Genomic DNA, 25,951 nt, shown 5'->3' with positions numbered 1-25,951 from the left:
CAAACCATGGGTTATGACAATATGATTGCCACTTGCAGGAAAACACCATGCTACCATCATCAGTGCCTGTGCTCCCACCATGATGAACCCTAGTAAGGTCAAAGAAAAATTTTGTGAAGATGTGGAGATCCTTATCATCCATGTGCCCAAAGAGAACAAGTTTATAATTCTAGGTGACTTTAATACTAAAGTAGGCTTAAACTCCCACTCGTGGGAGGAATGGAGCTAGAAACAGTAACAGTAATAGTGACTTACTACTGAAGAATTGTGCATCTCATGACTTTCTTCATCATCAACACTGTTTTTCCTGTTTACCTACAATGAAACTTTATGGATACACCTTTGAATCAAGCACTGGCATTCAACAAATTATGTGATTGTAAAAATTATAAGAAGAAGATATAGACAGGATGGGACAGTGACAAAGTCAACATAAAGCACAAAGTGCTGAATTAATCATAGACTTTATCAAACATAGAGTAAAGATAAAAAGCTGAAGCAGAATCTATTAAGTTTCAGCTGAAGCTTAAAAAAAAAAAGTAAGGGTAGGAATCTTTAATCTCAGATTAAGCAAAAGCAAAAGTAGATCTAATTAGAAGAAATAAGGAAAGAAACTACATTTTACTAAAGGGTATCATAGATACTGAAGTAATATCAATTCTAAACATATATGCACAACATGGAAAAACATCCAGATTCTTAGAGAAGAAATTAAGTAAGTTACAAGAAGAAATAAACAGCAAAATTACACTACAGGTGGATCTCAACCTCCCTCTGTCAGAACTAGATAAATCTAATCACACACACACACACACACACACACACACACACACACAGTTAAGAAGATGAATAGAATTTTAGAAAAAATAGTTATGATAAGACTTTTGGAGAAAACTGAATGAGGATACCAGTGGTACATGGAAGCTACACAAAAACTGAGCATGTGTTAGGGCATAAAAACTTCACAATCAAATGTATAAAGGCAGAAATAGTAAATGTATTCTTTTCAGATCATAATACAAGAGAAAATACATTCAGTAAAGAGATAGGGAAAAACAGACTACAAACCAATTGAAAATTAAATTATTTATTTCTAGAGAATTAGTAGGTGAAACAACAAATCATAGAAACAATTGCTAATTCCATCCAAGAAAATATCAATGGTAAGACAACATACCAAAAATTATGGGATGCAGTCAAAAGCTGTCCTTAGGGAAATTTTTAAAATTCTAGATGTTTATATTAATGAAACATAGAAAGAGAAGATAAATAAATTGGTCATGAAACTAAAATAGCTAGAAAAAGAACAAATTAAAAACCCTAATTAAATATTAAATTAGAAATTCTGAAAATCAAAGGAGAGATTAATGAAATTGAAAGAAGGAAAACTATTGGACTAATAAACAAAACTATGAACTGGTTTTATGCAAAAAGAAAACAAAATGTATATACCTTTGGTCAATTTGAATAGAAAAAGTAAAGAAGAAAACCAAATTACCAGTAGAAGAGTGACCTTACCACCAATGAAGAGGAAATTTAAGCCATAATTAAGAGGTATTTTTCCCAACTGTATGCCAATAAATCTGATAATTTAAATAAAATGATAAATACTTACAAAATTGCTTATAGATTGTCCAGATTAGGATATGAGGAAATATATGACTTAAATAATGCTATTTTAGGAAAAGAAATCAACCTACTAATTAATGAACTCCCTAAGAAAAGTTTCCAGGGGCAGATACATTTACATGTGAATTCTATCAACAGTTAAAGAACAATTAATTTCAATACTATATAAACTATTTGGAAAAACATGAAAAGAAGGAATCTTACAAATTTCCTTTTAAGACATAGAGATGGTACTGATACCAAAAACAGGAAGGGCCAAAACAGAGAAAGAAAATTATAGACCAATTTCCCTAATGAATATTGATGCAAAATTTTAAATAATATATTATCAAAAATATTATATCAACTTATCACCAGAATAATACACTATGACCAAGTGGGATTTATATCAGGAATGCAGGGCTGATTCAATATCAGAGAAACTATCAGTATAATTGATCATATCAAAATCCAATTAACAAAAATCATATGATCATATGATCAATAGATGCAGAAAAAGCATTTGACAAAATCCAACACCCACTCTTGTTAAAAACACTAGAGAGCATAGGAATAAATGTACTTTTCTCTAAAGTGAGAAGTAGCATTTATCCTAAAACCATCACCAAACATAATATGTAATATATACATATGAACTATATGTATATTATATAGTTTAATGAACTATAAACATTATCAATAAGATCAGGGGTTGAAATAAAGTTATCCATTATCACTACTACTGTTCAATACTATACTAGAAACATTAGCTTTAACAATAAGAGAAGAAAAAGAAATTGCAGGAATTAGAACAGGTACTGAGGAAAGAAAATTTTCACTCTTTGCAGATGACATGGTGATTTAGAGAATCCTAGAGAATCAAGTAAAAAGCTCCTATAAACAATTGACAACGTTAGCAAATTTGCAGGATATAAAATAAACCCACATAAATCATCAGCAGAAAGAAATGGAAAAGGGAAATTCCATTTAAAATAATTAAGTAATATAAAATATTTGGGAATCTACCTGCCAAGATAAAGCCAGCAACTATATGAACACAATTACAAAACACTTTTGACACAAATAAAGTTAGATCTAAACAAGTGGAAGGGTATCAAGTGCTCACTGGTAGGCTGAACTAATATAATAAAAATGACAAATCTACCTAAATTAACCTATTTATTCAGTGCCATACCAATCAAACTGCCAATAAATTACTTTATTGAGCAGAAAGAATAATAAAACAGTTCATCTGGAAGAACAAAAGGTGAAGAATTTCAACGGAATTAATGGGGAAAAAATGCAAAGGAAAGTGGCCTAGCTGTACCAGACCTAACTGTATTATTAAGTGATGGTCATCAAAATTATTTGTTACTGGCAAAGAAATTGAGTAGTGGATCAATGGAATAAGTTGGACTCACAAAACAAATAGTGTTTAATAAATTCAGAGATTATAGCTCCTGGGATAAGAACTCACTATATGACCAAAATTTCTGGGGAAACTGGAAAATAATGCGGCTGAAACTAGGAACTGAACAACATCTAACACCCTATACCAAAATGGGTTCATTATACCTAAAGGGCTATTAAACTTGCATATTCTTTGATCCAGCAGTATTTCTACTGGGTTTATATTCCAAAGAGATCTTAAAGGATGGAAAGGGACTTATACGAGAACATTATAAAATACAAAATGGATGATTTTGTTTATATTAAATTAAAAGGTTATTGAACTGACAGAAAGTAAGCAGAAAACTGGGCAAAAAATTTACTATGCAGTGTTTCTGATAAAGATCTCATTTCTAAAATATATAGCAAATTGACTCAAGTTTATAGGAATACAAGCTATTCTTCAATTGATAGTCAAAGAATATGAACAATTTTCAGATGAGGAAATTAAAGCCATTTCTTGTCATATGAAAAAATACTCTAAGTCACTACTGATTAGATAAATTCAAATTAAGAGAAGTCTGAATACTTCACACCTTTCAGATTGACTAAGATGACAGGAACAGATAATGGTAAATATTGGAGGGCATGTGGAAAAACTGAGACACTGATACATTGTTGGTGGAGTTATGAACTGATCCAATCATTCTGGAGAACAATTTGGAAGGCTATAAAAGGATATAAAACTCTGCATAGTGTTTGATCCAAGAGTTTCTCTACTATATCATGTATCCCAAAGATATTATAAAAAAGGGAAAAGAATCCACATGTGGAAAAATGTTTGTAGCAGCCTTTTTTGTGGTGACAAGGAACTGGAAATTGAATGAATATCCATCAGTTAGGAAATACCTGAATAAGCTATTCAGCTGAATAGCTGAATTTAGTAATGGAGTATTCTTATTCTACAAGAAATGACGAGCAGGCTGATTCAGAAAAACCTGGAAAGACTTACCTGAAGTGATGGTAAGTGAAGTGATAAGAACTGAGAGAACATTGTATGTTGGTATTTTCTTCTTTAAAATAATAATATGAAAATTCTCTCTGGGAGAAAGTAGGTTTCTCGGGGAGGTTTTCTGGAGGCAGCTTTAGTTTCAGTTACAATCAATAATTACTCAAAAATCGCAGCCAGCTGATAAAAGTTCAGATCTTTTATTGTGTCCTTCAATATAGCCTGGTTAGCTTAGCCTTGGTTCCAAGAGCTCTTGCAGCTTTGTTCTTGGCTTCTGCCTCTGCTTTTTTCAACCTCCAGCCAGCACCAAGGTTGAAGATGCAATGAATCTCTCTTGCCTCGAAGATAGGGCTTGTGGGCTTCCTCCCAGATTGCTCCTCTCCGACCCCAGTCAATGTTCCGGAGAAATTCTTTTGAGTGGCTCACTGGAGCTGTATTTATGCTGCTTCTCTGAGAGTGGGATTGTGGGATATCTCCCAGCATGCTCTCTGGCCCTGAGCTTCAAGGGAGGTATGAATTCAGATATCTCTTTCTAAACCCTGAAATCTCCCAAATATGTGAACTCCAATGAGTACTTAAATATTTCTTGCTTCTATGAGAGATCTCTAAAGGTGTGAACACAAGCATCATTTCTATCAGTTGTACTTAGTACCTTGTTTCAAGTTCTGGCCCAAAATATCTCCTTCTAAGATCAAATCAATCATATTGAACCATGCTAAATTAGATAATTATTGTCTCTATCAACTCTAATGGCTTAACACTTTGTAAAGATTCCAACAATTGTACATAGTTACAAAAAAATTGTGTGATCATCTGTGATAGAGTTGGTTTTTTTCAACAGTGAGGTGATTCCTACACACCTGTCAGACTGGCTAGAATGACAGGGAAAGATAATGCAGAATGTTGGAGGGGATGTGGGAAAACAGGGACACTGATACATTGTTGGTGGAATTGTGAACACATCCAGTCATTCTGGAGAGCAATTTGGAACTATGCCCAAAAAGTTATCAAACTGTGCATACCCTTTGATCCAGCAGTGTTTCTACTGGGCTTATACCCCAGAGAGATACTAAAGAAGGGAAAGGGACCTGTATGTGCCAAAATGTTTGTGGTAACCCTGTTTGTAGTGGGTAAAAGCTGGAAAATGAATGGATGCCCATCAATTGGAGAATGGTTGAGTAAATTGTGGTATATGAATGTTATGGAATATTATTGTTCTGTAAGAAATGACCAGCAGGATGAATACAGAGAGGATTGGCGAGACTTACATGAACTGATGCTGAGTGAAATGAGCAGAACCAGGAGATCATTTTATACCTCAACAATGATATTGTATGAAGATGTATTCTGATAGAAGTGGATTTCTTCAAAGAGAAGATCTAACTCAGTTTCAAATGATCAAGGATGGACAAAGCAGCTACACCCAAAGAAAGAACACTAGGAAATGAATGTAAACTGCTTGTATTTTTGTTTTTCCTCCCAGGTTATTTATACCTTCTGAATCCAATTCTCCCTGAGCAACAAGAGAACTGTTTGGTTCTGCACACATATATTGTATCTAAGATATACTGTAACCTCTTTAACATGTATAGGACTGCTTGCCATCTAGGGGAGGGGTGAAGGGAGGGAGAGGAAAAAATCAGAACAGAAATAAGTGCAAGGGATAATGTTGTAAAAAAATTACCCTGGCATGGGTTCTGGCAATAAAAAGTTATTAAAAAAAATTTTTTTAAATGAGGTAATTCAAGGCAATTCCTATAGACTTGTGATGGAAAGAGCCTTCCACATCCAGAAAGAGAACTATGGAAACTGAACATGGATCAAAGGATAGTATTTTTACCTTTGTTGTTGTTATTTCCTTCTTGTTTTTTTCTTTCTCATATTTTCCCATTTGATCTGATTTATCTTGTATAGCATGATAAAGATAGAAATATGTTTAGAAGAATTGTACATATTTAATCTCTACTATATTGCTTACTATTTAAGGGAGAGGGGAAAGGTAGAGGAAGTGAGAAATATTTGGAACACAAGATTTTGGAAAGATGAATGTTGTAAACTATCTTTGTATGTATTTGGAAAAATAAAAAGCTATTATAAAAAATTTGAGTCAATATTCATTAATGATATTAACCTATAGTTTCCTTTCTGTGTTCTATCTTTTCCTGATTTAGATATTGTACATGACTATATTTGCCTCATAAGAATATTCTCATAGGGTTCTTTCTTGGTTTTTGAGAATATGAGTACTAATTATTCTTTAAAAGTTTGATAGAATTTTCCATGAATTCACCAGCTCCAAAATTTTGTTTTTGCTCCACTACTCCCCTACCCCCACCAATGTGGAAAGTCCTTTACATCTACTTCTTTTTTGAGATTGGGTTAAAATCTTGATCTTGTCTTCTGTTAGTTTCCGTATTTTACATTTTTAAAGATATTCCTCTATTTTGTTTGTGTTCTCAGTGTTGTTAGCATATAACTATGCATGATATGTTCTGATTACTCATTTTACTTCTCGTTTTGCTATGATTTCACCTTGATCATTTGTTATTTTATTAATTTGATTTCTTGCTCTTTTCTTTTTAATCAGATTAGCTAAGGGTTTATTAATTTTATTACTTTTTTAAAAACCAGCTGTAAGTTTATGGGAGATGTTCCCAATTTATCTATTTCCCCTATAACTTCATTATTTGTTGGAGCAGGGAGGTAGGGTGTGGTGGTTTTCTGGAGGCAGCTTTAGTCTCAGTTGAAATAAATAATTATTCCAAAATGCAGCCAGCTGATAAAAATGCAAACATTTATTTCTCCTTCCAAAATAGCCCGGTTAGTTGAGACCTAACTCTCTGCTTGAGCTCTAAGAGATCTTGCAGCTTTGTCCTTGGCTTCTGCCTCTGCTTTCTTCAGCCTCCAGCCAGCACCAAAGTAGAAGATACGATGAATCTCTCTTGCCTCGAAGATAGGGCTTGTAGGCTTTCTTCCAGAGTTTTCCTCCAGGTTTCTCTTTCTTCCAGAGTGTTCCAGGCTTTTCTTCCTGTGGCCCTGAGAGCTTCTTGCTTATATGCTGTGCACTGAGTACACACGCATCATTATATCACTGGGAAACCATTATTTGTTGTAGGATTAAATCAGTGCTAAACTAGATTTAACCATTGTTTCTATCAGTTCCAGTTAGTACCTTGTTTCAAGTTCTGGCCCAAAATATCTCTTTCTAAGATCAAATCAACTCCAATGGCTTAACAGTTTGTAAAGATTCCAACGAGGGGTTCTCTTACTTACTTAGAAAAAGGAATTCTTTCATTCATAATTTGTCTTCTCTTTCTAGATGTTCATTCTCTGATTCATGACCCCTATACTTATCCAATCTCTTTTTCTATGTATTTTTCATACAATTAAATCTTCCAAAGTTTTCATTCCAGGCTCTACCCTCAAAAGGCTGTTACATCTTTTGCTTTACCTGGCAGATTCTCTTTTTCTACTGTGCCTCACTTTCAGAACAATGCTAATTATTGCAGATGTCAGAAAGGGCACTGCCCCATGGTAGGGTACTTTTGCTAGATTCAACTAGAAATCTCCTCCTTGGATCCATGCTTTTCCAGTTTTCCAAGTGCTAGTTACCCCTGAGGGTTTCAACTCCTCCCTTCTCAGGTCAACTTGACTTTATAATTCTTGCAGTGTTTTTTTTTTTTTTTTTTTCCTTTTCCTCTGGATTGTCTTTTCTATCTATATATTTGCATTCCCAAATCTAGTTTTTTTTCCTTTGGTGTTGGTTTGCTATTGAAGATTCAAGATTTCCTATTGTGTTTGTTATTTTTGATTGTATAGGACATCATTTCTATTTTAAGCCACCCAAAAACAATGTGCTGTAGTTTCATGTTTTCCTGAATTTCTACAGTATCTTTTTAAAAATATTTATTCCTAGATTCCTGAACCTCTTTATTAGATCTGAAGGCGCTCTCTCTCCTTCTGTTTTTGTCTGTTTATGTTCAAGATATTTGGGAATCCTTAGTACTTTTGGGCTTTTCTTCTCCCTCCTTTCCCCTCCTTTATTTTCCTTATCTCTAACATAAGGATGATAATAATAGTGCTTACTACCTCGAAGTGATGTAAAAATAAAATGAGAAAACATTCATAAAATAGTTTGTAAATATTAAAGCAACATATAAATGCTAGGTATTATTATTATTATTTAACATGGAAGACAAAATACTTGACAATGGGGATACAAAGACAAAAAAATCAAACAGTCCCTATCTTCAAGGAGCTTACATTGTATCAGGAAAGACATTTATTCATATAAGTGTAATAATTCTGGAGAGTCTCCCCAGAAAGTTCTTGGATAGGAGTAGTGTTCTTGAAAAGATGTGACATTTAAGCCAAGATTCAAAAGTAAGGCTTAGTTGGAAAGAATTTAGATACATGAAAACAAATCTTGTAGATTTTGGTTGAAAAATTAAGTCCAGAAGGTTGGAGGGCTATATTCTTAGAATAGAGATTTAGGCTTTATATAATGTTAATGAAAAATCATTCAACTGATTCAACAAATAATAGGCACCAACAAAATACTTCTTACTCGAACAATTAAAAATTATTATACTATTTTAAAGAACTCAAGCTTGCAAAGACACAAATAATTATTTTATATTTTGAATAGATGTAGGATCACTGACAAAGTGCAAAAGTGGATAAGGGAATAAACATTTATACAGTGCCTACAATATGCTCTGGCATATTGTTCTAAGAGTTGACAATAACCCTTCAAGGTAGAGCCTGTTTTTATCCTTTATTTTACAGGTAAGGATACAGAAACTATGAAAGATTGTGATATGCTCAAGGTCACACAGTAAAGAAAGTGTTTGAGGCTTGATTTGAATTCAAGTCTGCTTGACTCCAGGCTCATCATCTTATAAATGTGTGCAAACTCACTTTATCATTCCCCAGAAATCTACTTTTTTCTGGGCTTTCTTAATTCTCTTATGGGTTCCTTAAGGGCATTCTCTAGCCATTAAGCTTCTCAACCTTGGTGTCATTCCTTAATCTTCATTCTCATTCCATATATATATATATAATTAGTTGCTAAATCTTGTTATCTCTATCTCTACATCTTTTGTTTTCATCTCTTCTCCCCTCATAACTCCACCACTTCAGGCTCTCAACTTCTCATCTAGACTATGACTCCTAATCGGCTTCCTTACTTCCAAGTTTTTCCCCTCCAATTCATCCTCCTTAAAGCTATCACACTAATTTTCCTAATGCACAGATCTGCCACATACATCATTTCTCTAATCAATAAAGTCCTATAACTTATAGGAACATTTAAAAAATATATTTAGCATCCTTACAACGTGGCTCCAACCTTATTTTCCTATCTTATTAAACATTACTCCCTACTATGCACACTATACACTAATAAACTGGTCTTTTTGTTCCTTATATTCAGCACTCCACATCTTGCTTCCATGACTTTCTGATGTTACTCCTCTCCCCACACCTCCACCCCCAATCTGGGGAATACATCCCCCTCACTTAGTTTTTTTTTTTTTTTTCCACAATCCCTAGTTTGCTTTGGTTCATTTCAAGCACTACCTTGGAAGTTTTGTTTGTGTCTCCCATCTCTGAGAACCTTCTCCCATTACTTGAGCAGTCTTGGAGGCTGAGCTACAATAAAGTACAAATTGATTGTCTGCTATTTATGCTAATTTGAGCCTAACAATTGAGAACAAAGAAAAGTGTGGAAAAGAAGAGTTATTAGACTGAGTATCAAACTAAGGGTCTAGACCACTATGCTGAAATCATTATACAGTCTACTGAATAATCTATCAGCACCATGACAGGAAACTGAATTGCTTCTATCTGAATTGACTTAGGAATATTATGAAGAATACCTAGCAAAATAAGGCACTAGAGCAAACTTTTTCAAGTTGAACTGGCAAGCATTCAAACCCAACAACAGAGAACACAACCCTGATAAGCTCTCCATGTTTCCCAAACACCAAATCCCTCCCACCAAACCCTCAAATTTTGCCGTGGGACAGTGGGACTTAATGGGTAAACTTTGGCCTTATTTGATCCAAAAGCAAGCATCTGTATCAGTTTCTGGTTATTTCCAAAGAAATAATTTTGTATAATACATGTATCATATCCTTATACTCCCACTTTCTAGCTTCCACACTAAGTTCAATACCTGATACACAATAAACACTTAATAAATGCTTTATCATTTATTCAACTTTGTATTTCACCCAACACCTAGCATGATGACTTACACAAAATAAGACTTTTAATGAATATTTAATTCAAGAAATAAGAGTAAGCAACAGATGCAAACCCCAGGTTACAGAAATCTGGCAATAAAAGAGAGTAGAAAATTAAACCCATCTATATTTTAACTTGCAGGTTATAATTTACTCTGCTACTCACCTACAGAGATGAGAAGACTCCTCTGTACTCTGGGCCAGATCCCCACCTCGGATGAATAAAAAAAAAAAGGAAAATATCACCTTCCCTAAAATGACAATTTTCCTAGGAATAGGCTTTAAAAGCATTCATAAATTTTTATCCTTTAGTATTTGTTACCTTAATATTCATGTTGGTATGTTTTATAAATCACTTTAGGATAGTCACACAAAATATTTAATGATGAGACTTTTTAAGTTTTTAGAAATCACCAAGTCATTTTTGTCTTTATTCAATGAATGTCTTTTTGCAAAAGCTTATAGAAATATGGATGTTCCTGAGTCCTCCAAAATTTAATTCTAATTTAAGTGCTTTTTCCTACCCCCGCCCAGACTACTATATTTGCTTCTAGCTCAGTATTCTTAATCATCATTAAGAGGAGAAAGCACTGTGAAGAAGCACTCTACCTTCCTCATCACTACCAGCAACAACTGACCAACCAACACAAACAGACAGATGGGTAAAGATCCCTAAGAGGGGCAGTCCTGCTTCCAGTCTACACCTCAAGATCATCATCCAAAGAAGTAATTCTCAAGAAGAAGAAGGTCAGTCATCCCCACCAATCATAAGACACACAGGACAACTAAGCCAGACTAGCTGAAGCAGAGGCACGGGCCAGGGAAGTGAAATTTGACCACCATTTACTCTTAGACCCTAATGGAGACAGCCCAGAACCCTGAGGCCAAAAGCTTTGGAAACAGCAATACTTTTAGCCCAGTGTCTTTAGTCATCATCCTTTGAATCAGCACTTATGGTTATGCAAGCTGGTAATGGTTCACACTGGGTGTTATAGCCACAACTACTGAAGAAAACAAAGTTTTCACTACCAACTCTGAGGCAGTATCAAATGGCTTAGCATCAGAAACTGATATAATCTTCTCAATGGAAATATAAAGAAAAACAATGGAAACATTCAAGAGACATTGATCTCTGCTTTGCTATTATACTCAAAGTACCATGAAAGTTTTCCATCTGACCTACACCTGAAACCTTCCTTCCATGTTGTCTCCCCCATCAAAAAGTGAGCATCTTGAGAGGAGACCTCTTGCTTTTCAGCCTGTATCCCAGTGCTTGGCATAGTTCTTTGCACATATTAAGCACTTAAATGTTTTATTCATCCATTCATTATCAAACAATGGCAAAAATAACACCCCTGCTCTCAAACCTACGAAACTATTTATAATAAAATATATGAATATGAACCCAAAGACACATATTATTAGTTCATTCTCAATTCATTTCTGGTGCATGTCTCTATCTCTGTTCCTCACCTGTCAAAATGAGACCTTTGTTTTATTTGCCCAATTTCTTCTGAAATACAAAATCTTCTGCATACAAAATCCAGATACTATATCAAGATCAGAGGCCTCGTCCTCTCTTTTGGATTCCTCAGCACCTAAACACCAGACTTCTTTCCAGCATTCATGATCTAGGCCCCAACTTTTTAAATTGTAGATTGCAGCTCCATATATAAAGTCTTGTAACTGAATGTGGGATTTGTGAAATTATGATTTCATATGAGTAAATGTTTGATTTGTATACCTAATCTGTATACATACATACCATGATAAAAATTTCTCAGGTGAAAAAGTTTGGAAAAAGTTTAAAAAGCCCTGATCTGGGCTTTCCTATATTGTTTGAATCATACTGGATGCCTCTGGATGGCCTCACAACTTCCCCCCTTATATTTTCAGTAGTTATTATTTCTCTTCCTCTTATTTTTAAAAAGAAATGAAGGAAAGTAAGGTAAATTTCCATGTCATTGCGATTTAAAATTAGATCATAAAAGTTATATATGTTCACACTAGTGGCTTTTATGAACAATATCACTAAAGACAAATTGAGGCAAACAATAATGAGTTCCTGATAGTTTACTACCTAAAAATTAGAATGTTGTTAAACAACCATTTTATGGTAAGAATCAACATACGATAGACCCTTACCAGCTACCCAAAAGATAATATTACTGAGCCTATTGGAACTACAATACACATATATACTTCTGTGCTTATATGTGTTGCTTATACAAAGCCATTAGGGTTTAGATTTTCTCCTTAGGAAAAAATAAAATCAATAAAATCAAAATATTTACCAGTGAAATTTGTCTCCCTTCTTGCCCAACTCCACCAACTATTGTAGAACCAGGATTTTTACAGTTTTTAAAATGTAGTATATTTATTTCTGAAAGTATTCCTATATAACATCTCTAAATTACAATAACTTCAATTACAACAATATAAATGTACACTTAAATTATTGGAAATAGTTATGTGAAGGCTATCATTAAAGGGCTTGTCTGTACTGTATCTTTAAAGGAAGGAACATGGAATTGTAGATTTAAAGAGACACTGGAGGTACACTAATCTAATCCCTTCATTTTATATATAAGAAAACTGGGGACCAGAAAAATTAAGTGACTTAAAAAAAGCTCACAAAGGTAACAGGATATTTTACTTCATCAAATAAAATGAAAAAAGCAGTATTTTGAAATATTTATACCTCAATAAATCAGTCTGTTTCATTTTGCTGCTGTTCTTTAAACAGAATGAATACCTTTGTACTCAATACCCTATTTCACTCATGCATACCCTTTTCCCCACCCACCAGGGCTAAATATGACTTAAAAATATAGTAAAGGGAGTTCTAATTAAAAAGAGTAATGATTACAAGAAACAGAAATTTGTGATGCTGCACTCTGAACATGATAATTATGGGAGCTGCTGAGGAACAAGCACCTTTATTTTGCGACCAAAACCTATAATAGAAGTTTCTCAATCTCAAATAAAGTATTACTTACTTTCAGCACAATCCTGTTTGAAGTTCATTCTGTCTCTGATTTTTTCATTTTCACTCAGCATCTTGGAAATCACCTTGTAAACACTGTCCCACACTGCAGGCTAAAAAGATAAATTTCATAAGGAATATCAACTTGTTGAAGATAGATTTATGATGGAAAGAGCCATCCACATTCAGAGATTATTATGGAGACTGAATATGGATGAGAGCATAGTATTTTCACCTTTTTTGTTATTGTTTGCTTCTTGTTTTTTCTTTCTCATGTTTTTTTTTCCCTCTTTTGATCTTATTTTTCTTGTGCAACATGACAAATGTAGAAATATGTTTAGAATTGCACATGTTTAACATATATTAGATTACTAATTATCTAGGGGAGGAGGAATGAAGAAGGGAGGGAGAAAAATTTGGAACAGGAGGTTTTGCAAGGATGAATACTGAAAACTATCTTTGTGTATATTTTGAAAAATAAAACTACATTTTTTTTAAAAAAAGTAATGTCAACTTATTGATAACCTTTAATAAAGATTCACTCTATTTTTAGAGGTTAAATATGTGCCATTCTTTTAAACCCTGTCATGTTATACAAGAAAACTCAGATAAAAAGAAAAAATCACAAGACAAAAAAGAAAAGCAAGCAATCAGACAATAACAACAACAACAAAATGAAAATATTATGCTTCAATCCACATTCAGTCTCTATAGTTCTCTCTCTGAACACAGATTTTCCATCCCATATTTACTGGAATTATCTTGAATATTTGCACTGTTAAAAAGAACCAAGCCCATCACAGCTGATCATCATATAATCTTGTTGTTACTGTTTTCAAAGTTCTCCTGGCTCTGCTTATTTCACTCAGCATCAATTCTGAAATTAGGGTGCTCATCATCCATTAAATTCATATACAATAATTTATTCAGCCATTCTCCAGTCAGGGAGCATTTAGTTGATTTCCAGTTCCTTGCCACTACAAAAAGAATTGCTGCAAACATTTTTGCTCATGGGTCCTTTTCTTTTTATGATCTTTTGGAGTACAGGCCCATTAGAGACACTGGTGCATCAAAGGGTATACACAATTTGATAGTCCTTTGGACATAGTTCCATGGTTTTGCTCTCCAGAATGACTGGATGTGTTCATAACTCCACCAACAATGAATGTATTTGTGTCCCAGTTTTCCCACATCTCCTCCAACTTTTTCCATTATCTTTTCCTGTCATTTCAGCCAATGTGAGGGGTGCCAAGTGGTACCTCAGAGTTGTCTTAATCTGCATTTTTTCAATCAAAGTGATTTAGAATATTTTTTTCCAATGATTAGAAATGGCTTTAATTTCTTCATTTGAAAATTGTCTGTTCATTGTTGACTATTTAACTATTGAACTATTAACTATTGAAGAATGGTTTGTCTTACAAATGTGAGTAAATTCTCTGCATATTTTATAAATAAGGCCTTTATCAAAAATACTAGATATAAAAAATTTCCCCCATTTTTCTGCTTCCCTTCTAAACTTGGCTACATTGGTTTTGTTTGTGTAAAAACTTTTAAATTTAATATAATCAAATTTATCCATTTTGCATTTTATAATGTTCTCTAGTTCTTTAGACATAAATTCCTCCCTTCTCCACAGACCAAAGAGGTAGACTATCCCTAGTTCTCCTACTTTACTTATACTATCACCCTTTATGTCTAAATCATAAACCCATTTTCAACCTTATCTTGGCATAGGGTGTTAGATGCTGGTCAGTGCCTCATTTCTATTTTTCAGTTTTCACAGAAATTTTGGTCAAATAGCAAGTACTTATCCTAGAACTTGTAATCTCAGAGTTTTATCAGACACTAAATTTACTATAGTCACTGACTATTGTGTCTTGTGAGTCTAACCTATTCCATGATCCATTATTCTATTTCTTAGTAAGTACCAAATGGTTTTGATGACCATCACTTTATAAATACAGTTTTAGGTCTAGTAAAGCTAGGCCACCTTCCTTTGCGGTTTTTTCCCCATTAATTCTCTTGAAATTCTTTTGTTCTTCTAGATGAATTCTTTATTATTTTTTCTAGTTTTATAATTTCTTGTCAGTTTGACTGACATGTCACTGAATAAGTAGATTAATCTAGGCAGAATTGTCATTTTTGTTATATAACTTCAGCCTACCAATGAAAATCTGATAGTCTTCCACTTGTTTATTTCTAATTTTGTGTGAAATGCATTTGTAATTATGTTCATATAGTTCCTGGCTTTGTCTTGGCAGGTAGACTTACACATATTTTATAATATCTACAGTTATATTAAATGGGATTTCTCTATCTCTTCCTTCTGGGCTTTGTTGGTAATACGCAAAAATGCTGATGATTTATATGGATTTATTTTATATCCTGAAAATTGGCTAAAATTGTCAAATGTTTTTAGGAACTTTTTAGTTGATTCCCTAGGATTCTCTAAAAAAATTTCCAAACTTTTTTTTTCTCTCATATTGGCACCTTTGGACATCTGACCCTAGGAAAATATTCAATTAGCCAGTGGCTTCCATCTCTATATCTTACCTTTTTATTCTTCTTTATGATTTTAGCAGCTTCATTCAAAGGCATGTAAAATTCAACTGCATCACTGACACGGTCTAACAAAAAATGTTTAAAAGGCAATAGAAGGAATTAGAAAACAAAGTTGTCATATAACTTAAACCAATCACATAATTTAGAAATGTCTATATTTGAAGGAATAGAAACAATACAGATGCCTGTTATGATGCATCTAGGAATTTTCTTTGCCCTATGTTTCTATGCTTAGACATAAAAGCAATGCATTGCTAAAAACAACAGGCAAAATATCTGTCTCTAGTATCTAAGCATCTTCTAATATTAGAATCACAAATTTTAGAAATAAATCCTTAAAGATTATCTAATAAACCTCTTCATTTTAGATATAAGAAAACTAAGACAGACAAGTATTCAAAGGGTTTTTAAAAAGGCTTCACATCTGGCAATTTCCCTATTTTTAATATAAAAACTGAGGCCAGTCCTTATTAAATTTGATATACACTCTTTGAAAACAAACTGTTCATGAGTTTAATTTCATATACAATCCTTTTTTTGTAGATTGTTTTGCTTGTTGATGATTAAGTTCATAATAAAAATTGTTTTAAATTTTTTTTAAACTGAGGCAAGAATCGGGGAAAAAATATACTTAATTCAACAAATATCTTTTGAACATGTGCAGAATACAGTGCCAAGTGGTGTTTTTATAACATATTTTCAAAATACATGCAAAGATAGCCCTCAATATTTACTCCTGCAAAAATCATGCTCCAACTCCCCCCAACCCCTCCCCCTAGATAGCAAGCAATCCAATATGTTAAATATGTGCAATTTTGGTATACAGATTTCCACATTTATCATACTGCTGTGCCAAGTTGTTGAGAGATTTAGAAAGTTTTAAGGCAAGTCTCATAGAGTTCATGATCCCTAGGAGAAGAGTAGCAAGCTATAATCCAAGACAAAATTTCTACTTTGTAACAAAAGTGACAGTAAAGTTTCCCGATTCTTCATATTATGTTTTTGCCCATAGTAATATGGATGACCCTCATGAAATAAATCCCATTCTCTGAACTTCAGTCTCCTCATCTTTGAAGATAAATTTAAGACTAAATCTCAAGTCTAAGTCTTATGGTGAAATTCATATAACCTTTCTAAGCTTTGGTTTATTCATGTGCAAACCATGAGGTTGGACTAGATTAGTGATATTATTCCAATAGCAATAGGGGCCATTAAACTTTAGATTAGGATCCCTAAAGACCACGCTAACTTAGAAAATTATATGTTACCTATATTTGACTGTATTTTTATTATGCTAAATAAATATTTCCCAGTTATGTTTGAAGCTGTTTCTAGTGATAATAGGCCACACATTAGATACTCTGGTACGAGATAATCTCTGGAGTTTCAGCTCTCTTGATTTATGGCTCTATAACTTCTAGTGTTGTATGGTTTTGAGCAAAAAAAAAAAATCTCAATGAGGAGGGAAAAAGTTGTTACAGAGACATAAGTGAAAGTATAAGGAAAACATTAACAAACTCATGTTTTAAAGACATGTAGAAAAGATGCAAGAATGAAGAAACTGAAGGGGAAACTAAAATGCAGAAGAGTCAAAGGACATGATAAAACAAGGCAAATGCATATGGGTGATGAATGCTAACAATGTATTTTGCTTTTTGCCTGGATTGCCTGGTTGATTTTACTCTTTGGGGGTCTAAGGGAAGATCAAAGAAAGGATAGTTTCACTTTTTAGGACTGAGAGGAAGACAATGTAAGACAACAAGGCTGATGTACTTAACTCAATTTTAACTTTTATTTTCTCTTCCAAGGAGGATTTGAACTAGGGAGGGAAAAACAAAAATAATTAGCAGAGATTAGAAACCCAAGATAAGTGAAGAAATACAAGAAAATGAGTTCAAATCACTGGAGTGACTATAAGCTAGGATATTGGGGGGAGGGACAAACTGGTATGTGTAGTTACTTATGCACTCACTACAAGTTATTTTTAAAAAATCATGGAAAATGGGCAAAATATTAAAAAAATAGAGAAAAGATGTTTTCATTTCAAAAAAAGATGGGAAATGGAGTGTGCAATCTAAACTACAGGTAACTGAATTTCTATTACTAATAAAATTCTACTAGACATTTTTTGTCTTTTTTTTCTTTTCCTCTCTTTTTTATTAAAGCTTTTTATTTTCAAAATATATCCATGGATGACTTTTCAACACTGACCCTTGCAAAACCTTGTGTTCCAATTACCCCCCTTCCTCCCATCCTCTCCCTTAGATGGCAAGTAATCCAAAATATTAACATGTCAAAAATATATTAGACTTTTTTAAAAAAAAAAAGTGATGGTTTATATAAGCATGAAAAAGAGAAAGCAGTGAAGACTTAACAGGAAGAATGACTTAATCAAGAACAGTCATTCTGGAAGAATAAGATATAGATTCAGAACTAGTTGAATGACAAGATGCAAAAACTAGTCGTTAACAAATCAATGTCAATTCAGAGGCAGAGTTCTTAAACTTTTTAGTTATGGACCCTTATGACAATAAAGTAAAGCCTTAGATCCCAAAAAAAGCAAAACCAAGTATCATAGACCTCTTTTCAGGACATGTTTTTCAGTACAGAAAAGAAAATACACAAGATTACTCAAGGAAGATATTTTAATATTTATCAAGTTGTTTTGTTGTTCCTGTTTTTTTAAGTTCATGGACTCCAAGTTAAGAACTGATCTGAAGGTAGAGCCTTCTAATCTAATCTAAGCATCATTCTTAATTCTGTATGGTTCAACATTTTGTTTTGACTTAAAGGAATATTTTGTACATGTACCAAATATGCAAATGATATTAAACTAATATGTTGAATTATAGAATTCATATTCAAAAAGATCTCAAAAGCTAGAACTTTAGACTGAATCAAATAAGACTAAATTTAAAAGTGTGTTTACATTCACAATATCACCTTCACAAATATTGTATGAAGGAGATGAAGAAAGAAAAAACTTATGAAAAAAGTCTGAAAGGGGCAAACTGAAAAGCAGAGTAGTAAAAATTAGGTACAGAAGAAATGTGACATCACATGCCAAGATATAGATACATAACTGGAGCAAGGAAGAAATTACATTTATGTGTTGTGTTGTGTTGTGTGTGTGTGTGTGTGTGTGTGTGTGTATTTGAAGCCTATATGACCCAGAGGATAAAAAGGATCACAGAGGTAAAATAGACAATATTTATTGCATACAATTCAAAGATTTTTACACAAACAAAACCACTGCAGCTAAAGTTATAAGAAGCAGGTAACTAAAGAAAAAAAAATCTTTTGAGCAATTTTCTTTAATAAGTCTTTCTAAAATATTGTTTCAATAAATAAATATTAAATAAATTCCCAAATAAGGAATTGATTCAAACTATTCTCCAAATTGATTAAAAAGTCAAAGGATATGTAAAGGAAGTTTTCATAAAAGAAATCCAAGTAATCACAAAGCAGATGAAAAAATGCTCCAAATCACTAGAAAAATGCAAATTACAACAACTAAAACATACATCATACCATCTGACCAACAAAGTTGTCAAAAAAAAAGAAAAGGGGAATATACAGAAATTGTAAGAGATGGGAGGAAAGCTATTTCCCAGCCATTATCAAAGACAATTTACAATTACATGCAAAAAGGCAAATTGTACAAACCCTTTGACTGAGTCTATGCTCCTCAATGCCTAGACATAGGAGAGAAAAAGTACACATATCCACAAAAATATGTACAGCAGCTTTTCTTTGATGACAAAGGACTGGAAATTATAGGGATATCCATTAATTGGGAGATGTCCTAATAAATTATGGCATATGAATGTGACAGAAAACTTATGTTGTAAGAAATAATGAAGGGGCCAAGTATGCTTCAATCTACATTTAGTATCCATAGTTCCTTCTCTGAATGTGGATGACATTGTCCATCCAAAGTCTATTGGAATTGTCTTAAATCACTATTGTGCTGAGAAGGGCTAAGTCTATCAAAGTTAATTATCATACAATCTTGCTGTTACAATGTTCTCCTGGTTCTGCTCACTTCAGTTCATGTAAGTCTTTCCAAGCTTTCCTGAAATCAGTCTATGCATCATTTTTTATTCCTTGGCAATCAAGTCTCACAACTCATTCAGCCAATACCCAATTGATGGCACTTCATTCAATTTCCAATTCCTGGACGCTACAAATAGAGCTGCTACAGATATTTTTGCCAATATGGGTCCTTTTCCCTCTTTTTATGATCTCTTTAGGAAAAAAACCTAGCAATGACACTGCTAGATTAAAGGGTATGCATGTTTAGTCCTTTAAACATAGTTTAAAGATAGTTCTATGTTCTCCAAAACAGCTTACTTTACAACTCTACCAGCAACACATTAATAACCCAATTTTCCCACATCCCCTCCAATATTTATTATTACTATTTTGTTCTGTCATCTTAGCCAATCTGATAGTGGTGAAGTGGTATGAATCAAGAGTGACTTAGAGCATTTTTTTCATATGATTATATAAGACTTCAATTTATTCATCTGAAAATTCTATTCATATCCTTTAACCATTTTTCAATTGGGGAAAAACGTATAGCTTTATAAACTTGACTTAGTTCTTTGTATATTTAAGGAATGAGGCCTTTATCAAAAACACTGGCTATTAAAATACTTCCCAGCTTTCTCCTTCTCTTCTAATCTTGGCTGCATTGGTTTTGTTTGTGAAAGACTTTTTAATTTAATGCAAGCAAAAGGGTTTTTTTTTTTTGCATATCATAATGTCTCTAGTTATTCTTTAGCCATAAATTCCTCCCTTTAAATTCTAAGAGGTAAACTATGCCTTGGCTTACTAATTTGCTTATAGTCACCCTTTATGACTAAATCATAAACCCTTTTTGATCTTATCTTGGTATAGGATATAAGATAATGTTCTATGCTTAGTTTCTGACATACTATTTTCCAGTTTTCCCAGCAATTTTTGTCAAATATTGAGTTTTTATCCCAGAAATTTGAGTTTTTGGGATTATGATGGCCATATGTATTTAACTTAATCTACCTGATCCACTATTCTTTTTCTTAGCACCAGGTGGTTTTGATGTCTGCTGCTTTATAATACTTTTAGGTCTGGTATTGCTAGGCCCCTTTTTTTTGCATTTTTAAAAATTAATTCCTTTGATATTCTTGACCAGGGGTCCTCAAACTTTTTAAATAGGAGGCCAGTACACTGTCCCTCAGACTGTTGGAGGGCTGGACTATAGTACAAATAAAAACTTTGTTTTGTGGGCCTTTAAATAAAGAAACTTCATAGCCCTGGCTGAGGGGGATAAACATCCTCAGCTGTCATATCTGGCCTGCGGGCCGTAGTTTGAGGACGCCTGTATCTTGACCTTTTGACTTTTGTTCTTTCAGATTAAATTTCTTTATTATTTTTGTAGCTCCGTAAAATAAGTTTTTGGCAGTCTGATTGATATTGCACTGAATAAGTTGAGTAATTAATGTAGAATTGTTATTTTTATCATAACAGCTCAATCTACCTGTGAGCAAATGACATTTTTTCAATTCTTTAGATCTTACTTTATTTGTATAAAAAAAAATTTGTAATTGTGTTCATATAGCATTTGGGTTTGTTTTGGCATATAAATTACAAAATATTTTGTTGTTGACAGCTATTTTAAATTTAAATATTTAAATTTAAAGAGATAGAATTTTTCTATCTCTTGCTATTGGACCTTGTTGGCGATACATGGAAATTCTGATGATTTATGTAGGTTTACTTTATATCCCACAACTTTGCTAAGATTGTTTCAAGTAGTTTTTTTAGTTGATTCTCTCTAAGTGCACCATCATGTTTTCTGCATAAAGTGATATTTTTGTTCCCTCATGCCTATTTTAATTCCTTCAGTTTCTTTTTCTTCTTGTTACTACAGCTTATATTTCTACCACAATATTGAATAACAGTGGCGATAATGGGTATCCTTGTTTCACTAATCTTATTGAGAATGCTTCTAGTTTGTCCTTATAACATATTATGCTTGCTTGTGGTTTTAAATAGATGCTGCTTATCATTGTAAGGAAAATTTTCATTTGTTCTTATGTTCTCTAGTGGGTGCTATATCTTGCCAAAAGCTTTTTCTGCATCTATTCAGATAATTACATGATTTCTGTTAGTTTTGTTAATGATATGATTAATTGTGCTGATAAGCTTTCCCAATATTGAGCCAGGCCTGTATTTCTGGTATGAATCCTACCGGGTTATAGTATATTATTCTGGTGACATAATGCTATAATCTCTTTCCCAATATATATTATTCAAAATTTTCTCATCAATATGCATTAGGGAGATTGGCCTATAATTTTCTCTCTGTTTTGGCTCTTCCTGGTTTATGTATTAGAATCATATTTATGTCATAAAAGTAATTTAGTAGGACTCCTTCTTTGCTTATTTTTCCAATAAAGAGTATTGGAATTAATTATTGTTTAAATGTTTTGAAGAATTCACTTGTAAATCCATCTGGTCCTTGAGATTTTTTCTTAGAGAGTTCATTAATGGTTTGTTCAATTTCCTTTTCTAAAATGGGGTCGAGTATTTTGTTTCCTCTTAACCTGGGCAATTTGGATTTTTTTTTTTTAAATACTCATCTATTTCAATCAGACTGTTAGATTTACTGACAGCAATTGGGGAAAAAAGCTCCTAATTCTTGCTTTAATTTTCTCTTCATCGGTGGTAAGTTCATCCCTTTCATTTTTGACACTGGTAATTTGCTTTTCTTCTTTCATTTTTCTAATCAAATTAAACAAAAGCTTATTTATTTTGTTGAGTTTTTCAAAAACCCTACTCTTAATTTTTTTAGTTCAATAGTTTTCTTACTTTCAATTTCGTTACCCTCTCTTCTGATTTTCAGAATTTTTCCTTTGGTAGTTAATTAAGGGTTTTTAATTTGTTCTTTTCCTAGCCTTTTTATTTGCATTCCCAATTCATTGATCTCCTCTTTCCCTATATTATCCATGAAAGCATTTAGAGATATAAAATTTCCCCTAAGAACTGTTTTGGCTGCATCTCATAACTTTTAGTATATTTTCTCATTGTCATTCTCTTGGATGAAATTATTGTTTATATGATTTATTGTTTGACCCCCTCATTCTTTAGGATTAGATTATTTAGTTTCCAATTAATTTTGGCCTATTTTTCCATGATTTTTTTATTACATATATTTTTATTACATCATGATCTGAATTGGATGCATTTAATATCCGTCTTTCTGCATTTGATAGTGAGCTTTTCATGCTCTAACATAGGGTCAATTTTTATGTAGGCACACTATGTTGCTGACAAAAAGGTATATTCCTTACTATCTCCATTCAACTTTCTCCAAAGGTCTATCCTATCTAACCTTCCTAAATTCTCAGGTTCAGAGTTGTAATTTGTCTTCTGCACTAGAGCTGAAGGCCTCATGGATGTCTTGCTGAGCCAGTGGCCCAAGAGCCCTCAGATGCTTATTTGATCTGTGCTAAGAGACTCCAAACAGATTGTCTGCACTGCACTTGCACTGGGCTGCGTATCCACTTGAGACTTTTTCTTATATCCCTTCCAAATTATCTTAAACTGGAAAATTATTTCACTCCATCTTTCTGTGGGTTCTGTCACTCCGGAATCTGTTTAAATAGTTCCAAAGGAAAACTGGACTCAGCTTAGGCAATTTCCTGGCCTCTCTGCTGCATGTGGACTCTACCCCAGTTTTAAAGAAATCTGAAAAAAATTTAAAAAAAATAAAAACAAAAAAACATAAAAAGAAAGAAAGAAAGAAAGAAAGAAATCTCGAAGAGACTCCTACAAAATGATGCAAAGTAAAGCAAATGGAACCAGAACAATTTATACACAAAAAATAACAATAGAAAAAATAATTTTAAAAGATCTAAACTCTTAGTAATATAAAAACTAATCATTTTTTCCTTTTTCTTTTTCTTTTTCCCATTGAGGGAAGCAAGTAGTATAGGGGAAAAAATAGAGACTTATAATTGGAAAAAAAATTAAAAAGTAAAATTAAGTTTAAATTGTTAAGGAAAACAACAACAACAACAACAATATATTTTAAAGACCTCAAATGTTTTACTTCCCCTCACTATCCTAGTAACAAGAACTTGTTCTCCCAGGTCATAACATCAGATTTAGAGGTCTTTAGGGAATATTTAGGTCACTTAGTCCAACCCCCTTTTACAAATGAAGACACTAAAGCCGAAGAGGGGTAGAGTGCCTTGCAAAAAAGGCTACAGGATTTGAATCCAGGCCCTTTAATGTCATCTTCCTCTTCAAAAGTCACCACAGGACAATTTGCTTTGTAGCATTTAACATTGTGCGTTATTATCATTATTCTCCAAATCCAGGAAAAAAGAAGTATGTCTTAGCTACACTTTCTATGTCTCAAAGCTCCAGACAAAGGCTCTGCACTCTATAACCATTTAATTTTTTAAAAATAATATCAAAGAAACAACGATACTGTATGAGGATGTATTCTGATGGAAGTGGATTTCTTCGACAAAGAGAATATCTAATTCAATTTCAATTGATCAAGGATGGACAGAAGCAGCTACACCCAAAGAAAGAACACTGGGAAATGAAGGTAAGCTGTTTGCATTTTTGTTTTCTTCCTGGGTTATTTTTACCTTCTGAATCCAATTCTCCCTGTGCAACAAGAGAACTGTTTGGTTCTGCACACATATATTGTATCTAGGATATACTGTAACCTATTTAACATGTATAGGACTGCTTGCCATCTGGGGGAGGGGGTGGAGAGAGGGAGGTGAAAAATCGGCACAGAAGTGAGTCCAATTACCCTGGCATAGGTTCTGTCAATAAAAAGTTTTATTTATATATATAGAAAAGAATAATATCAAAGAATGTTTGAACTATAATAGAAAAATCAACCTTTAAAAACAATTTATGATCCAATGCAATTAAGTTAATCTAACCAAAAACTGACAGAAAAGGTCACTAAACAGATTTAGAGTTCTCTGAATGAGGAATTCATGGATTAACAAACTATATGGCTTAATCTTAAACGCTGCAGGCCCCTTCTCCCACTTCCCAGTGCATGCCCATTTTAAAGATAAGTAAACTGAGACTCTGCTAAATTGACCCAGGGTTCGGAAACAATGATTTTACAGGTCGGGCGGTGAGCCCCTCCCCCCTCATCACCTTGGCTCTCTACACTTCCGGGGCGATATGGCTGAGGGGCTGGGAACGCGGCCTCAGTCCTTCCCCAGCCTACCCGTGTCTCCCACACCACAGCCCCACCCCGGGCCAGGCCCACCTGACCCGGCTTCAGGTCTTCGGGTCTTCCTGCGCTGACTGCCCCCGGCCCGGCCGGGCAAGCGCGGCAGCTGTCGGGCTCTCGGCACCGGGGTCCCCGGGCTCGACACCCGAGATGATACAGTCTTCTGTGAGGCGAGCTCGGGGCTGCCCGAGGGACCCCCGGCGGCCTTTGCCGCCCTGTCCCCGCTCCCGACCTCGTGCCTCTGCAGCCTCCACGAGCCCTGCCCCCTATAGAGGACCGTGCTCCTGCAAGGGTGGGAACCAAAGCAGGTCATATAAACATAGCGCGGCATAGGCCGCGGCCTCCTCCCACAAGGCGAGGTCGGCGCCATTTCTGTCACTCCGGGACGCACCACCACCAGGAGGGGGAAATTGGGAGGGGGAGGGATGGCTTCAAACCCGCTAGAGCAAACCACGGCTGGCGGAGAGACCCTGGGAAACTGACCACATCAAACCACCGAGGGGAGGACCGGAGGTAGAAGGAGAGAGATGGGCCAAGGCAGGGAGGGGAAGAGGGCAGGTGTGTGGGGGCGGGGTGACAAAAGAGGGAGGGAGGGAAGTGGGCGAATCGAAATTGGCGGGGGAGGCGGGGTGCGAGATCATTGGAGAACGGATCAGATCAGACTGTGGAGGGGCGGGGCATCGGGGCTGAGTACTTGAGAGGACTTGGTTTCTGGGCCACTTATCATCTGTTTATGAAGGATACTACAAAGAGAGGGTCTCCAGCGCTTGTGATTGGTTGTTCTTTGGCCATTTAGCAATAGATAGCGCCTGAGCCCCACCCACTTTATGAGAGGGATGCCCTTGCATCAGCCAAATTATAATAAACTGCTCTGAACAAGGAGCCGGGGT

General features: G+C 34.3%; 1 protein-coding gene across 1 annotated transcript in view; it reads right to left on the bottom strand.

The window, feature by feature from the left end:
• C2H5orf47 (chromosome 2 C5orf47 homolog) overlaps positions 1–25,634 on the bottom strand; it is a 37,984-nt gene extending 12,350 nt beyond the window's left edge. The window contains exons 1-4 of the mRNA XM_031953677.1: positions 25,098–25,634; positions 15,794–15,867; positions 13,254–13,353; positions 10,421–10,466 (exon numbers count right to left, since the gene is read on the bottom strand). Of these exons, the coding sequence (XP_031809537.1) occupies positions 10,421–10,466; positions 13,254–13,353; positions 15,794–15,867; positions 25,098–25,431 (554 nt within the window). The 5' untranslated portion in view covers positions 25,432–25,634. The remainder of the gene's footprint in view (positions 1–10,420; positions 10,467–13,253; positions 13,354–15,793; positions 15,868–25,097) is intronic.
• Positions 25,635–25,951: the final 317 nt, after the last annotated feature.

Source organism: Sarcophilus harrisii, chromosome 2 (assembly GCF_902635505.1).
Source record: "Sarcophilus harrisii chromosome 2, mSarHar1.11, whole genome shotgun sequence".
Classification (NCBI taxonomy): domain Eukaryota; kingdom Metazoa; phylum Chordata; class Mammalia; order Dasyuromorphia; family Dasyuridae; genus Sarcophilus; species Sarcophilus harrisii.
The sequence above is the reverse complement of the archived record's forward strand: the minus strand, read 5'-3'. Positions and strand labels throughout refer to the sequence as shown.